Below are 16,048 nucleotides of genomic sequence, written 5' to 3' on the forward strand. Positions count from 1 at the left end.
GGTGCCGCAAAGAATAGTAATAGATGTTGAGAAAATTGCTACAATCATTACTTAATATTTGTCAAACTCCAGTGTATGGAAACTCAACCCTTTTTCATTTAAAAGATTTACCGCTGTAGGGTGTACTTGCTCGTGTAATTTAGGGTGAGTTTTGTATCTCAGTTAACCGAGTAAGTAATTAATTCTATTAAAGCGGTTTTCTAGGTAAAGTGATTCAGTAATTAGAGCCTGACGTAATGTGGATTACAGTGAGTCCTAAAGAACATTTTTGGAATGCAATCAAGAGAAGTTTTGTGTTTTTACACAGAAGAAGTTACATTTTTTTCAAAAATTTTCTGTTATGTAGATAAATTTCCATACAAATATACGTAAATTGGATGACACGTAAAGAAACTTGATAATCGCATTTAAAGGTTTAACAATCAAATGACAATTGGCAAGTCAATCTTTAGTTAAAAAAAACAGTTAAGAAATTGTACTCATTTGTACAAGTTCATGTTTGTAAAGTTTAATGAAACATTATAGTTTCATGTTAATATACAAGACTACTCGTTACATGACTAAGAAAAACCGGAATTCTAGCCATCATGCTTATTGTCAATAATAAAAGCAACACAATTTTATCATACCATGTAAAGGAGTAATAAACAAGGCAAATATACGTCATTTGACAATTATGCTTTTTTGGATTTATTTGCGTTTTTTTTTGCTATTTGTTTTATGTATTTATTTTAATTTTCATTGAATACGTAATTTCTCACAAAATCTGAATGAACACTATAAAGAAAACTAAATGATACGTGTCAAAACGTAGATACGCACCTATGACAAAAATTAAAGTTAATAACGTAACAATGGACTAGAATGGTAAATTAATTATTTCTAACATTAAGACAAGGGTTGATGATTAGGAGTGACTTGAGGTTATCCATTTTACTTTGATTTTCGTCATATATCAAGTGTAAACGTAGAATAAAATTTTTCTCCTTATAGAAATACTTGACTGAGTGATCAACAGCAAAATAGAATAATTTAATTGTTTAAATTAAATTTTGTGATTCATAGAACTGCTTAAATACTTAAAAGGTTTCGTAAATATTTATCATTTCTTAAATGTGCATTTAGAGTAAAGGTTAGTTTTTAACTAAAAAAGTTTAAGTATTTCATGGAGAAAACTTACTTTTATGTTTTTAATAACATCGAAATTTCTTAATTTTGTTCATGTTTTTTTTTTCATAAATATATCGACTTTTAAGTGCCATTTCTATAATTTTAGTACTTTTTTATGCGAACTTTAGTTATCAATGACCAAATACAATCTGAAGACACGGTTTTGCATAACTGAAACAGTAAACTCCAACTGACAATTGACAGAAACTAGTACTGGCAATTACAACTAACTTGAGATAGAAAATGAAAATGATTATGAAAATAGGGTTGTTCTATTTGAATAACTAGGCTTTTTGAAGGTTCTAAAAAGGTTTTTTTCGGGCAAAAACAATATTTTAAATATTTTTCTGCACCTATTTTCTCAATAGCTGCCTTTACTTAACACAGAAACTAAACCAATGCTTTGTAATTGGATACAAACAGATATGCAAAAAACGTTTCATTACATAAGGTTGTAATTAGTGGTAATAATGTTTGATAACTCTATGGATTTACACAGATGCGATGTTCGATTGTCAATCGATCTATAATTATAGAAACAACTGTCAAAATTTGCTCCAGGAAACCATAAAACTATAAAAAACACTTTAGTAAAAACCAAATAAGGTTTGATAGCTTTATGAACAGAATTGTTTATTTGGGACGTTGCTGAGGTTATAATTAAACTGAAAATTGTCAAATTTGACCCATAAAACTACGAAACTATAAAAAACTTTTTAGCGAAAACAAAGTTTGATCATGATAGTAATGTAATAGTGCAATTAGAATGTTTTGATTATAAAGTTTTTTTTTATTTGTCACATTCAAAACATTTGCCCGTCTTTTACGTTATTACGTCATTCTATTGTGGCTTCATTCCACATATTATATAACATATGCATGAAACGTCTAGAATCCAACATAGAATTGAAAAGAGAAACCATACACAGAGTTTATGTTGCCATCCCGTATAACGGGGAAATGAATCTTGAATTACAGCTTAGTTGTCTCTGTTTATTATTGTTTATTTCATAAAAAATCATCCACCCGGTATAGCAAACTAAAGAATGGTCGTGAATACGAAATTCAATATTGCTGTTTTTGTTTGTTAAGCTGTTTTTTCCAATTAGCCTCTAAAGAAGATGAAAATGATAATTAAATTATTTTTTAAGAGTTAAATAACTTTATTCACAGTTATAACTATTACGACTATACAGGGTGAAATCAAAACTTGAAGATTTCTATACTCTGCTACAAAATATACGGTTAAGTCCTTTTAGATAGCGATTATATTATTTAGATGTTGGGCGCAAGCAACAAATGCCCAGTAAACTGAAATTATGAATCCATCTATATTATCTTTATTATTTTTTATTAAAATTATATTTATTGTCTTATATTATATTAGTATTACAGTATGTGACACATTTTAAATTAATTCCAGAAACCAGTTTCTTAAATTATGTTTACTTAATTGGCTTGCAAAACATTTTCACACTATGAGATTTAGGCAAATGCATGGGAATGCATAACTTGAGTGTACTTGTTAACCACTTTACCATATTAAAGTTTTACTTACTTTTCTTTATCTACATAATTGACAGTATTGCTACTACTTAATGGATGCATAAATATGTTTAAGCAACAATTTAGTTGAACTGTTAAGATTTCACCATTGAAAAGACTGTTTGAACTGAAGATAGTAAAAGAAGCGTTTGATGACATAATTTGTGTGAATGTGATGGTTTTTTTTTCATTCCGGCAAAACCAAAATTTTAAACTACAAACTGAAAAATTTTAAGATATTTTTCTTTAATGTCAATTTTGACGGACTTTCAAATTGATAATTTTTAGGATATACGAGTATAAATTTCTAAAATAGGAAAGTATTACAGGGTATTAATAAATTGATAGTGAGTATTCAGTATTTCAGTGACTTTTTCATAATTAATGTAAAACATTCAACTTGCTAAAATTTTAGCACATATTGAACTTTATGAAGGAATTAATTACTTGTCAAATAATAAAGTGTTTTTCTTAAATATTCCAATGTTATCAGTTTCTAATATTTAAGTTATACTCGTCAAAAAGTCGAACCTTTTTTCCTTTTTGTTAACAAGGTCTATTTTGGCTTATTATCATTATTCACGATAACGGAAGGTTCCATTACGCTAATGATTTGTTCTAGACGAGTTTGGGCCATAACTGCATTAGCATTTTTTAAAATTAATGTGCCTTAAAACAGACCACTACACGCCACTGCAGCTTTTTTCAGACAGTCAAAATATCGATAGAAATTTTTAATCAAATAATTGTTCTGTTAATAAATTTTATTGTTATATTTCTCTTATAATAAAGTCTACTTTTTCATGTTTTCAACAACCATACCATTGCATTAGTGATCATCATTTTTATTAATCAATGTCAAATACAAGTAATTATACTATAGTCCAGTTCAAATGGCTACTTTGAATAATACGAAAATATTTATTTTCTATGGGGCACAATCTGACATTCAGCTCAGTAGTAGTTTTTTTAGAAAAATTATCAAAAAAAATGACAAAACCGAAACACACATAAATTATGCCAAAAAATACAAAGAATGTACATCAAATATGACGATTTAAAGTAAAATTTGGTTAGAATTAAAGGCAAAATCCAAAAATATCCAGGACAGATACACAGGGCGTCACATTTAAAATAAGAGAACTGTTTCTACTTCTGAATTGAAACTAATAAAACATATTGTTTCTTGAATTTATACTATTTAAATATTTTATACAGTACCAAACTACTTACCCACAACATGAAGGTAACCAAACTGAGTCTTCGCTGTTACTGTGTTAATTTGACACATATAACGTCCTTTGTCTTCTTCTTGCACATTACTTATGTGCAAAAACCATGTTCTGTGCTTGTCGTGTGTAACTTTGATTCGAGGATTCCGAGTGATTACATGGGTGTGTACTGTCAATATTGCTGATTGTTCAAAGTGCATCCACGCAACCTAGAAAAAGAATCACACTCTAATTCAAATGCAATAGTAATTATTGTTGTGGAAAATGTTATGAGTCTTTCTGTACAAAAATTTCTCGTTAAAAATCTGTACAAGAAAATCCGCTTTTATTAAAGATTCTTCGGTATATTGCATTTTAACATAAACGGCCAATCTATTACAGTTTTTCTGTAGTTTGCCTCGAATTTCTTATCAATAAGTTAGTTGTTTCCAAACTTCTGAAATTGTAAGAAATAGAGAAAAATCCTGAAACACTTAACTTACCGCCAAACTTTCTGAATTGAAAAAGATTCGCATTTTAATATTGTCCATTTCAGTTTATATTTATTTTACAAACTTTCCCGCTTCCAGAATATATTATTTAATTCAATTGGCTAGGATTTCGTTCACATTATTCAAGACTATTGTTTAGGTCAACGAATTAAATAACTGGCAACATATTTGCTAGTTAATGCGATTTTTCGACCGGCTGTCTTCTTCATCAAGCGAACTATTACCAATATTCTCTTTCCGCTCCTGATTGGATATTTGATAAAAACCCCTACTACGATGAAAGTTTTATTGCACAGATTTTACTGCCGTTTCATAACTGGTCATAAAATATGCATTTTCTTCTAAAAACAAATCTATAAATCTTTGATTTGCGTTTGAGAAAAGGTTTTGATGTAACTTGATTATGCTTAATAAAATATGAAGACCAAGTTTTATTCACCAACGTCATATTTTTTTTATTATAATTATTGTACGATTATAACTTTGGCTGCAGTAAAACTACCAAAAAGTCGACGGAAAAATTATAGTAAATCGTATTTTTAAATTTTCCTGTTAATAAGATCTGTTTTAGCTTATCATCAATATTCATTCTTACGGAAAATCCCATTATAGTTAGTGATTTGTTTTACTCGATTTTAGACCATTTTTACTAATTACAATTAATGTCAGTTGAAATTTCATTAAAGAAACTACGTCACTTAATTTGATTTTTTCATCAAAAAGTCCAGTCGTATTCTCTTTTGTTTTTTTTTAACAATAGCAATTTGTCAAGCAAATTAGAATCATAACGGTATTTGTACTGTTGTTGCTGTAATCACTTAAAATATCAATGTAAAAATTGAAACTCGTACATTTTTAATTTTGTGTTATTAAGGTTTATTTTTGCATATGTTTACTGGTCATTATTATAACAATATCCATTACAATTTTTTGATTTTCTCCTTTTCTTCTCAACAGTGTAAATGCTAATTCACATACTGAAAATTGTATTTTTTTGTTATTTTATAAGGTCTTTTTTTACATGTTTTTAAGAACAATTATTATGACAATTACCATTAACCTGAGGATCTGTGGCAAACGAATTTATACTATAACGACAATTCTTTCATTATCACCTGCTAAAGTTTTATAAACGACGTCACTGACATTGTTTTTTGTCCATAACAGTAAAATATCAATTATATTGTAGACACATTTTATTTTTTTGTTTTTAAATTTGTTAGTCTATTTTGCAAAAAAAGCCACCAAATCGTCGCTACAGAAATTGAACATTGTAATTGTTATTTTTCTGTTAATTAGGGATATTTTTATATATATTACCGAAACCCATTGTTATGAGAAGTGCGATTACAATAGTGACTTAACTCGTGTCAATAAGAACTATATGAACGTTACTGTCTTTGTAGTGTCATATTTCTAGTAACATATTGTTGTATACATATTTTGTGAACACTCACCCCAATGTGACAACTAATACTAGGTGAAATTAGAAACAACTAAAAATTATGGTAAAAATCAAAGTAAACTAGTATGACGTAACAATGTACTAGAAAGATTTTGAATGTACCAAATAAAAAGACAAACGTCACATTTAAAAGATTAAGCTTTCTATTACGTTACGTCAAATCATTTTACTTTGATTTTGGTCGTATTTAAGGTGTGGCAATAACCCTGTAAATTTGTGTAAATATCAATGAATATTTCCACGTTAATAACAATGTTAATATACCAGGTGTCCAAGAGCACCCTGGACATAGGAGATTAACATGGGAAAACGGTTTTGATTTTTTTGCGCCTGTACGGTTCATTTAATGGAAAAATCGTATTAATAAAACTTGTAGTACCTATCACGGACTAGTTTTCTGTATTTTTTTCAGATCTCTAACTTGAGCCCTTTCGTCGTAAAACACGAACAAAAATGAGAAAATTTTAACTTTTTACCTGCACTGTATAGGCGGTTGTCGAGCAACCGTACCAGCAACAATGATCTGTTTACCCGTTGCCCGACAACCGCCTATACAGTGCAGGCGAAAAGTTTAAATTTTCTCATTTTTGTTCGTGTTTTACGACAAAAGGGCTCAAGTTAGAGATCTGAAAAAAATACAGAAAACTAGTCCGTGATAGGTACTACAACTTTCATTATTACGATTTTTCAATCAAATCAACCGTACAGGCGCAAAAAAATCAAAACCATTTTCCCATGTTAATCTCCTATGTCCAGGGTGCTCTTGGACACCTGGTATACGTTGCCAGTACGGACCTAAAAAGCAGAAATAAAAATATATACAAAGTGTAACCATAATATTTTGTGAAGTTAATACCCAGCAACATTTAGTCCCAAAAGTCCTATTAATACTTACGGCAGGATTTAATAAAGTGGACCCGCTTCTATTTGTGGTATTGTCTGATAAGACTTCAATAGTCCGATTAACTGAAATCTTAAAAAAATATAAATAACTATGGATTTCCTGTCATTTTTACAAGAAAGAAAACAAATTAAATTATAAATTGGTTTGTTTTAATTACATAATATTGTTAATACTAACAATACAGTGCGTTTTTTTTAACGCGCAACATAGGATTTTACGTGTTAAATTTTTAAGCACATGTCAGACCATGTTATTTTAGAACTACAAGTATAAAACTTGACGGGTGGCTGTTTCGTACCCTGAAGCTTAAGCAAGTTTACCAATTGGGCCTAAAAAGTGATTATAAACTTGCAAAATATCATCTTTTTTCGAAAAGATTTTATGTTTCCATACTCCCTGTATGTATGATAGGTGCTTGTTGTTTTTGATACTGGCATGGCAGGTAGCAGGTAAAATTTGGCGTAGAAAGTAAAAGAGGGTGATCATTAACTTTATATCAAGAAAGTTAAGAACAAAAGAGGTATTTTTATAAGTAAATTGTTCAAAGTGACCTCAGTTTGAAACCAAACAGTATTCCAAACAATCATAAAATGACCTTTTGACGTTCAAAAGATGTCGGGCCATGATGCAGTCAAAATATGTCACTCTACCTGCTACCTGCCCTGTCGATATCAAAAACAAAAAAGACAATGCATATGCACGTATAAAACGATAAAATCTTTTCGAAAAAAAAATGATTTTTTGCCAGTTTTTAATCACTTTTTAGACCAAATTGGTAAACTTACTTAAGCTTCAGGGTACTAAAGACATACCCGTCAAGTTTTAGACCTGCAGTTCCAAAATAACATGGTCTAACATGGGCTTAAAAATTTAACACGTAAAATCCTATGTTGCGCGTTAAAAAAAACGCACTGTATAGTAACTTTTGTATCTTGAGTTAGTTAAGTTTGTTTATTGACTGACATAACACAATACAAACATACTGTCTGACCAATGAAAACGTCTTGTGATTAGTTTTGGTTAGACACAAAAGTTTGTGTTGTGTTATATTGGGTTGAGATTTTGTTTAAATGGAGACTGGTAAACTTTTGGCTAGGTTAGGTTACATTTTTGTTTTAATAAAATAAAGTTTTTAACAATATCCTAAAGTTTGAAAAAAGGGATTCGTTAAAATGGCGCAAAAAATTGCATGTAATGACTTAGGTAGGTAAGGTATATGCAACAAAACTGACAAATTTAGATGATTTAAGAAGAATTATGGATGAATGCAGCCTTATAACAGGCGAAACCTTACAAAACGTCATTGAAAAATTTTATTTTAGTTTAGCTTAGTGTCAGACATTTGAAATATAGTCATTGCCATTTTGTGGCTCACTAACTCAAGTGTTATATAGGATGTTTTTCAATAAGTTGTCATAAGGGTTGCCAAACTTCTTACACACTGTCTATAATTACTCCATGGAGATCCAAGATATTTGCACTAACAACACATAAAAGAAATCCATTTTCTAAGTTTTCAGCCTGTCATAGCGTGCAAAAACTAAGTTCCTGGGACACTTCTCTGGTATGCAACTATAGTAAGACATAAATATTCTTTTAGTAAGAAACTTATGAAAACTAAGTAGTTTTATTGAAAAAATTAGGTAGAGTTCCTTAAAAAAGCAGACTGTTTTCAGGTTAATGTGTTTTCAACCCAAACAATGAAACATACACAACAGACTGACCACTAAAAAACTGACAACGTCTAGCCTGTATGTGGTTGTAATCGGTCTAGTAACCTAATACTTTTATACAGATAATTACGAGATTAAAATGTGTGGCAACTAGCAAAATTGTTATAAATGGTACGTAAATGGGCAGTGTTGGATAATTGTATATCACAGTCAAGCTTTAAAAAGATTGTTAACAAAAAGTCGGAAATTAATCGTTCTAACCCAAGCGTCGATTCGAGTTCGCAAAATGTTAATGTTGTCACTAAACCAATAGAAAAATAATGGCTGAATCAGAAAAAGGAATTTAAGTTGAAGAAGTTAAAGACCCCACGAGGCGATAAATTGTCAAAAGACTCTAGGTGTATTTTTAAGTCTTTCTTTATTGTCTGTCTGTTCAGTGTAATGGAAAAAGTTCGTCAACTATGATTTAAGTTTGCGTGCATTATCATTCTGCGACGTGATGCAGTCTTCTTTATTGGACAGAATGAAAACCATTATGGCTACAATAGTGCCATTTTTGGACGCCTACCTCATGTAAATTTGAAGATAATTAGATACGCGACTTAGCAACGGAATTGTGTGAATACATTCAAAAACTAGTTTTGCTAAAAATAAATTCCAGACTCCTGAACAACTTATTATTAATGAGAAAACCTGTTGAATGGGTTATGAATATGTATAAAACCAACTAGTGGGGCAAAAAATTTAAGGCGATAACAAGGACGGGATAGAGACTGGAGCAAGACATAAAAATTACATTCCTAAATGGGTTTATGAGCACTTCAGCTTTAATATCTTCCACCACAATGAGTTTTTGAAAACGAACATCCGCACGACACAATGAATAAAAATGTCCCTTTACATTTAAAGCCAAGTTGAGCACGACCAACTGACTAACCTTTTGTTTTAATTTGAATGTTTAAAAAGCGCTTCCTATAAATTATAAAACATGATTTAATTTTTATTGCGTACGAGACGTAAATTAGTTGTGATTTTTATGTGGTTGATCGAGAAGTTTATCATGATAACAATAAAACGCTTTTATTTGTTGCTTTATTGGTGTAGTAAGTAATTTCGTTTAGCAGAAGCTACTCAGCAACAGTAAAGATTAATGAAACTGATTCTAGAGAAATGAGAAATAAAACACATTTTTTAGTCTATAAAGCAAATAATCGGGAATATCAATGGTACTTCTTGACTATCTAATTTTAAAACCTAGCAGCGTTATAGAAGAAAGACTCATAATGTCATCATTTTTTTTTCAGTTTTAAATTTACCTACACGTTAATTAAAATTTGTTTGTGAAAATGTGCTTTAAGACCAAAAGATACAGTTCCAGTTTAACCAACATTTTACAGTTCTCCGTTGTTTGTATTAGTTTTGGCATAAAAAATGTATGTATTTTATACTATGCAAGCTTAATTAATCTGGTAATAGACGTACCTCAACATATATCCATGATAATATTATTATGTACAAGGTGAGTAAACGATAAAGTTCATTATCTCATTAGTTTCGAAAAATACAAAAAAAAAATTAAAAACAACAGTTTTAGAGAATATTGAAATGCATAGTTAAAACATATTTCTAGGTAACAGGGTGGCTCATAAAGGAGTGACAGATATAATATTAGTTTTTTTAAATAGAACCTCCTATTTTTTAACACATTTTTAGATTCCTTATAAATTTTTAAAATTTTTTTGTTATAATGTTGTATACCTAAACCTAATAGTTTTTCTATTATTTCAATTTTCTCAGAAAAATATTAGTTTTGACTGTGTTCTAAAGGTAGAATACTCATATTTGGTACGAACGTTCTACAGGGACGACAAATAAGATTTATCCAAATAAACTTGCGTTAGATGTTACAGGGCGTTCAATTAGGGACAGCTAGTTACGTTCCTGCATCCACATCAATACGCTTACCAAAGTGGTAAATCGACAGAAACTGCTCTCCATCACCTTGTCCGTAGAGTTGAGGCGGCTCTCTCAAGAAAGAGAGAGTCCCTTGGAGCATTCTTGGACATAGAGGGAGCATTTGAAAACACCTCCCTTGACGTCATCTGCGGAGCCTTGGCAGGACGGGGCGTAAAGCCTTGCCTGCTGGAGTGGATTCGATGTATGCTGACACAAAGGAGCATCCAAGTTGAAATGCACGGTGATTGCCACACAGTTGTCGTGGACAGTCTGTTATGGGAATTTCTCGAAAACTATTTTTTTGTATTTCTCGAAAGAAATGAGATAATGAACTTTACTCTTTCGTTGACTCACACTGTACAACTTTTCAATACTAAAATTAACATTCCATAACTGTTTTCCAGGTAGAAGACCTGAAGAAGAGAGAAAAATTTGAGAAAGATTCTGACGACGATCTACAAACTATAGGATTTGGACCTTGGAAACTCGTAATAAAATTGGAAAAATTGGAAATGAGAATATTAAAATAAATATTAGACATTTTCTTTACTGATATGATAAGATTTATTCAAACAATATAATGTATGTATAGTGCCTGTCCAGGACAACCCTGGACATGACTATTTTGCGTGTACGATTCACTTAATTAAAAAACGTTTTATATAAACAGTGTAAAGTACATCAATCTAAAATTTTTTTCAATACCATACTGAGGCATTTAACAACAGTCCTTTGTCAAAACTAGTTTATTTATAACAATTACAATTTTGTTTAAATGGTAAATGTATACTCGTATGTACGAGTATAAGAATTATTATTATTTATATGGTGTCACCAAACTTCATAACCATCAATCTTAAAAGGTAGGCTTAGTCTGTACTGACCACAATATTATACATACCTGAGTGAAAAAATAGATTTTAAGTTTTATGATTTTTCTTATTTCCATCCTTATGAAGATCCACAATTACAAAATTCTTATTATTGTTATTGACCAGGATGATGTGTACAAATTACGTTTTCTTGAGTAGATTTTATCTAAAGAATTTTTTAAAATGGTAATTGAAATAACCAAACTGTCAATAATGTGAGGAATAACTATTTCATTATTACAAAGCTAGGTTACACTTTGCTTTTTTCTGAATATGTGTGTGTAGATTGCGTTTTATGTTCTTTTAGATTTTTGAGTCCATTTTTAGGTTAATGTTACTACTTGTTCATTGATATGATTCTCTTACATCTGATTTGGTTTTGTATTTAATTATTAGCTTTGTAAAGACTTTTTCTGCGAAACAATAAAGCATGTATTGACTGACATAAACTATCACAACTATTCAGTCAGATTTCAAGACAAATCACAGTTGTAGTATTGGACAATCCCTATCAGAACTTTAAAAATAGTTTTGCTTACTCTACAGCAACAACAACAAAATACTTTATTGTGCTGCAAATTAAACACAGGATAGAGTTAAATTTGTTTAATATTGTATGATATTAATAAAGTGTCAGTTTAGCCAAATATGATTAACATGTTGTCTTAAAGTAGTTACAACATTTACATCTATCTGAGTATTTTCTAAAATTTTACTTAATTTAGCAAGAGTAAGTAACAAATTCAACTCTGTCATTGGGAGTCAAAAACAAAACTTTTATTTGCTAATGCGATGTTTACCGTTTCAAACAAGAACTGAGTTTATGTTAAGTAAGAATGAAATAGAGTTAACGCTCCATAAAATATTCATATAAAACTGAAGCTAATCACTGTGGAAGAAATATGGTATGAAAGACAGTGCTCAGATTTAAAAATGATAAAACAAAAAGGCCACAGTGAGACGGGTCGAGACAGAAATCAACGGTCGAGAAAATGAGGTTGGGATGCTGTGGAGCGAGTAATAGAGGATGCTAGACGTCGCTTAGCCTCCAGATCTAGGACTACTTTCGTATTATAACCGGTTCCGTACGAATCAATCGCATAGGTCGCTAAGAATCGTATGGAGAATTCCGTTATATAGGCCGACTCGATTTTTTCTGGAAGACGATGCTAAAACTCACTCTAAGTAGTTTCTTTAACGGGCTCAAGTTTTGACGCTTGACATTTCAGGGGGACGTTTGATTATTTTTGATTTATGAAGTTTCACCTCATTTTTTTGTCGCCGCTTCCAATTTAATTTTTTGTCGCCAGATTAAGTTTCGAGGGAAAGAGAAGGTTAATCAGTTGAATAACTGGATATTACAATAGTGGATTAGAAAAGTGTACAAATTTTTGTATAATAATTTCCGAATTTACAGTTTCATGTGGCTGTTCCCTGCAAACTATTACAGTTCTCTTAATCGGCCGCTGTAAAGCGTTTCACTGACACTAAAATAAAAATAACTTTGAAATTTGAACCAAGATGCAGTGCCTGCCTGATTTAAAAAAAAAATCCGCAAAGAAATTATAGTGGTAACAGTCAAGGAAGACATTCAGTCAAGTTTAGAGCCCTCTGACCGCAAAATGGAGCAACCTATTAACACAAAAGGCCATATCACCTAACCTAACCTATTTTATTGACTACTTATTGTGTAAAGTGTGTAAATAAACGAGTTATTTACAGTTTACAGGGGGTTATTTGACAATCATCCTGGGTGTTCAGATGCAGAACCCTGTATAATAATTATGTGTCACATGTTTTTGAAGATGTGGATGTTACTTTTGTTATTAAATGTATTACTCTATTAATGTAGCAACTTATGTTATGACAGAATAGACTTTTTTTGTATTTTTTTAATGATAAAAGTTTTTTAGACCGTCCAAATTTATTTTTTTTTATTCCAGTTTTATTGGTGGGTATTGCTAGGTGTTATTGGAAATTAATAGGAATTAGTTTACAAAATTTGACCCAGCAGTTTACCCATAGAATTTAACTAAAACTACATGCGGCTTATTCAAATACACTAGGGGTTATATACCACTAGTTTTGTTCGAAAAAGGTGGCCGATAGAAAATATTGGTCGAAATTTCGGAATGCGCATGCGCCGCGGCAATGTTGTCAAATCTTTAAAATTTTTCTGACATGTAATATATATATATAGATGTGTGTATATATATAGATTTTATTATTCATTAAATATTTTTTTGTAATTTTTTAAATTTTGTAATACAAAGAATAATTAATACTAAAGTATTAATGAAAGTATGAATCCTGTAACCTTCAAGTTAGAATTGAACCACAATATTGTAGGAAAATAGGGAACAAACGCAACTATTGGCAACAGGGTGGTCCAGTTTTAAGTATCAATAATCCATCCGACAACCCATCAAAAAATAAGTTAACATGCGTTATGTGATTATCCTGAAAAACGCTTAATAAGGAAGATACAGTCCTTCGAATTTCAGTTTAAAAAATCGACACCATGCACAAATTTGAATAGTTTTTTACTGTTTTAAGTTTCCTTTAAACATTTTGACAGTTTAAACTAACTAACTAACTAAAAACTAACTTTTAAACACCCTGGAGTTCAATTCCAGGCACGGTTAGCACAAAGAATAAATTGCAGCAATTTCAATTGAATTTTTATACAGCAAAAAAGTGAAACAGCAAATTTCAACTTGCATGATAATAATTCCACCCTGTATATCTATTTAATGAGTTTGTTACCAGTCTGGGGAAATTACCACAGCCTACCTGTGATAAAGTATCTTTTACTTTAAAATGGTTCAAAAGGATTCAAATCTGGTCAACTGGGAGGTTTACAAGTTAATTTTTGACACTGAAAATAGTAAAAAAACAGGGTTTTTGGACTAATTTTTACTGACGTTCAATTTTTTAGACTAAAGGTCGTGTAAAACTGAACGTATTACTTGTAACAGTCCAAATTTGAGCTGAATAGTCTAAACTTGTTATTACTTATAGGTATAGTCGTAAAATTCTTTTTTTTTAGACTGAAATCCATTTGTGAGGGTCTGAAATTGGATTTCAACCACTAAAAACACTCCAGAAATCAAGACAAAGATTGTTGTTCATTTTTTACTACGAAAAATAGTCTAAAAGTTGACTTTTAAGGGTAATGGCTTTACTAAGACTAAAGAGAATCCAAAAGAGTATTTTCACTTTGATTGGTCTACAGCTCAATTTCCTGGACTAAAACAAGTGTAGAATTCAATTAAACATTACTAACGGACTATTAAAAATTAGTTTTCAAGACTTATATTGTAGCATTTAATGTCAAAATTTTGTACTTTCATTACTGAAGAGTCTGAAACTTGACTTTTACTATTTAGAAAATCTCAAACTCGATTTCTCAGTCTTAAAGCACTAAAATCAGTCCGAATGTCTTAGAAACGCTCCAATTTTTTGCACCGATGTGTGTAGAAGTCAATTTAATAGTGAAGAAGCTTGAAATTACATTTTTAAGACTATGGACAATGTACAAACTGATCTTCAGGCCTGATAAGTCTTGAAACTGGATTTTTCCGGCTGAAAACAGCTTTAAAGCATTAAAAGCAGTCTAGATTTTTAAGAAATGCTCGAATTTTTAGCAATGAGGAGTCTAAAAGTCAATTTAATAGTGACAAAGATTGAAGTGACATTTTTAAGCCTATGAAGAATGTGAAAATTGTTTTTTAAGTTTGCTATATCAAAAACTTGGTGACGTAAGCTTTGAAACTCTATTTTCCCAGCTGAAAGCAGTTTTAAAGCACTAAAAATAGTCCAGAGTTCTATGAAAATAAAAAGCAAAGTAAAAAAACTTGAAAAGCTAGTCTTCAGGTGAATATTCATAAACCTAATGTCAATATCCTGTATTTAAGACTATTTTCCAGACTAAAATATTGAAATTTGTCTTTTAAATGAAAATTTTAAACTTCTGATGTTACTTTATTAGTTCAGAGTGACTTTTTCGTGTCCAAGTCAATTTTTAAGGTTCAAATGTGTGAAATTGCTGTCAAAAATGTTAGAAAAAGTAGTTTTTTATGTTACAAGTTAATTTTCAATACCACAAGTTTTTTAATTTATCTGAATAGTATGACGACTGACTACAAAGACGAAGTTTTTAAGCTTGTCAAATCAATTTTCACAGTTTCAAAGTCTATTTTCAAGACGTCTTTCCGGAAACTTGTTGTCAAGTTTCACCGTTTCCAAGACAATTTTTAAGTTCGGTTGGGTTGATTTTGGATCTTTGAACGTAATCCGTAACTAGAACGGTCTGACAGTTATGACAAAAAAAACAATTTTTTAAACTGAAATTAGTATTTTCCTTAGGAAGCATTTTTCAGGAAAATACCATAATGCATGTCAACTTATTTTTTTATGGACTATCGAGGGGTGCATTATTGACATTTAAAACTGGACCACCCTGTATAACTATAAAGTGTTTAGGCTTATTGACAAAAAAAGGGTTTCAGTAAGTTTTTTCTTAATGTTACCAAAATCGAACCAAATTTGAGATGTCAACTTGTTATCGAATTTGATTACTTTAGTTCAATTTAATCTGCTTGTAACTTTTACAGCTTAGAAGATAGTAGTAGGACTTAAACCATTCTGTAACAGTGTGATAAAGCATGATTATGAAAACAACACTATAAAATACTAGCCAATAGTCACTTTGTACCTGAGATGACATTTGTCGTTATT

General features: G+C 30.5%; 1 protein-coding gene across 1 annotated transcript in view; it reads right to left on the reverse strand.

Moving 5' to 3' along the window:
* LOC145738595 (neurotrimin-like) overlaps nt 1–16,048 on the reverse strand; it is a 214,040-nt gene that overhangs the window by 69,403 nt on the left and 128,589 nt on the right. Inside the window, exon 3 of the mRNA XM_081993459.1 lies at nt 3,949–4,156. Coding sequence (XP_081849585.1) covers nt 3,949–4,156 — 208 coding nt within the window. The remainder of the gene's footprint in view (nt 1–3,948; nt 4,157–16,048) is intronic.

Source organism: Ips typographus, linkage group LG16 (assembly GCF_016097725.1).
Source record: "Ips typographus isolate SLU linkage group LG16, UJ_Ityp_2.0, whole genome shotgun sequence".
Taxonomy (NCBI): Eukaryota; Metazoa; Arthropoda; class Insecta; order Coleoptera; family Curculionidae; genus Ips; species Ips typographus.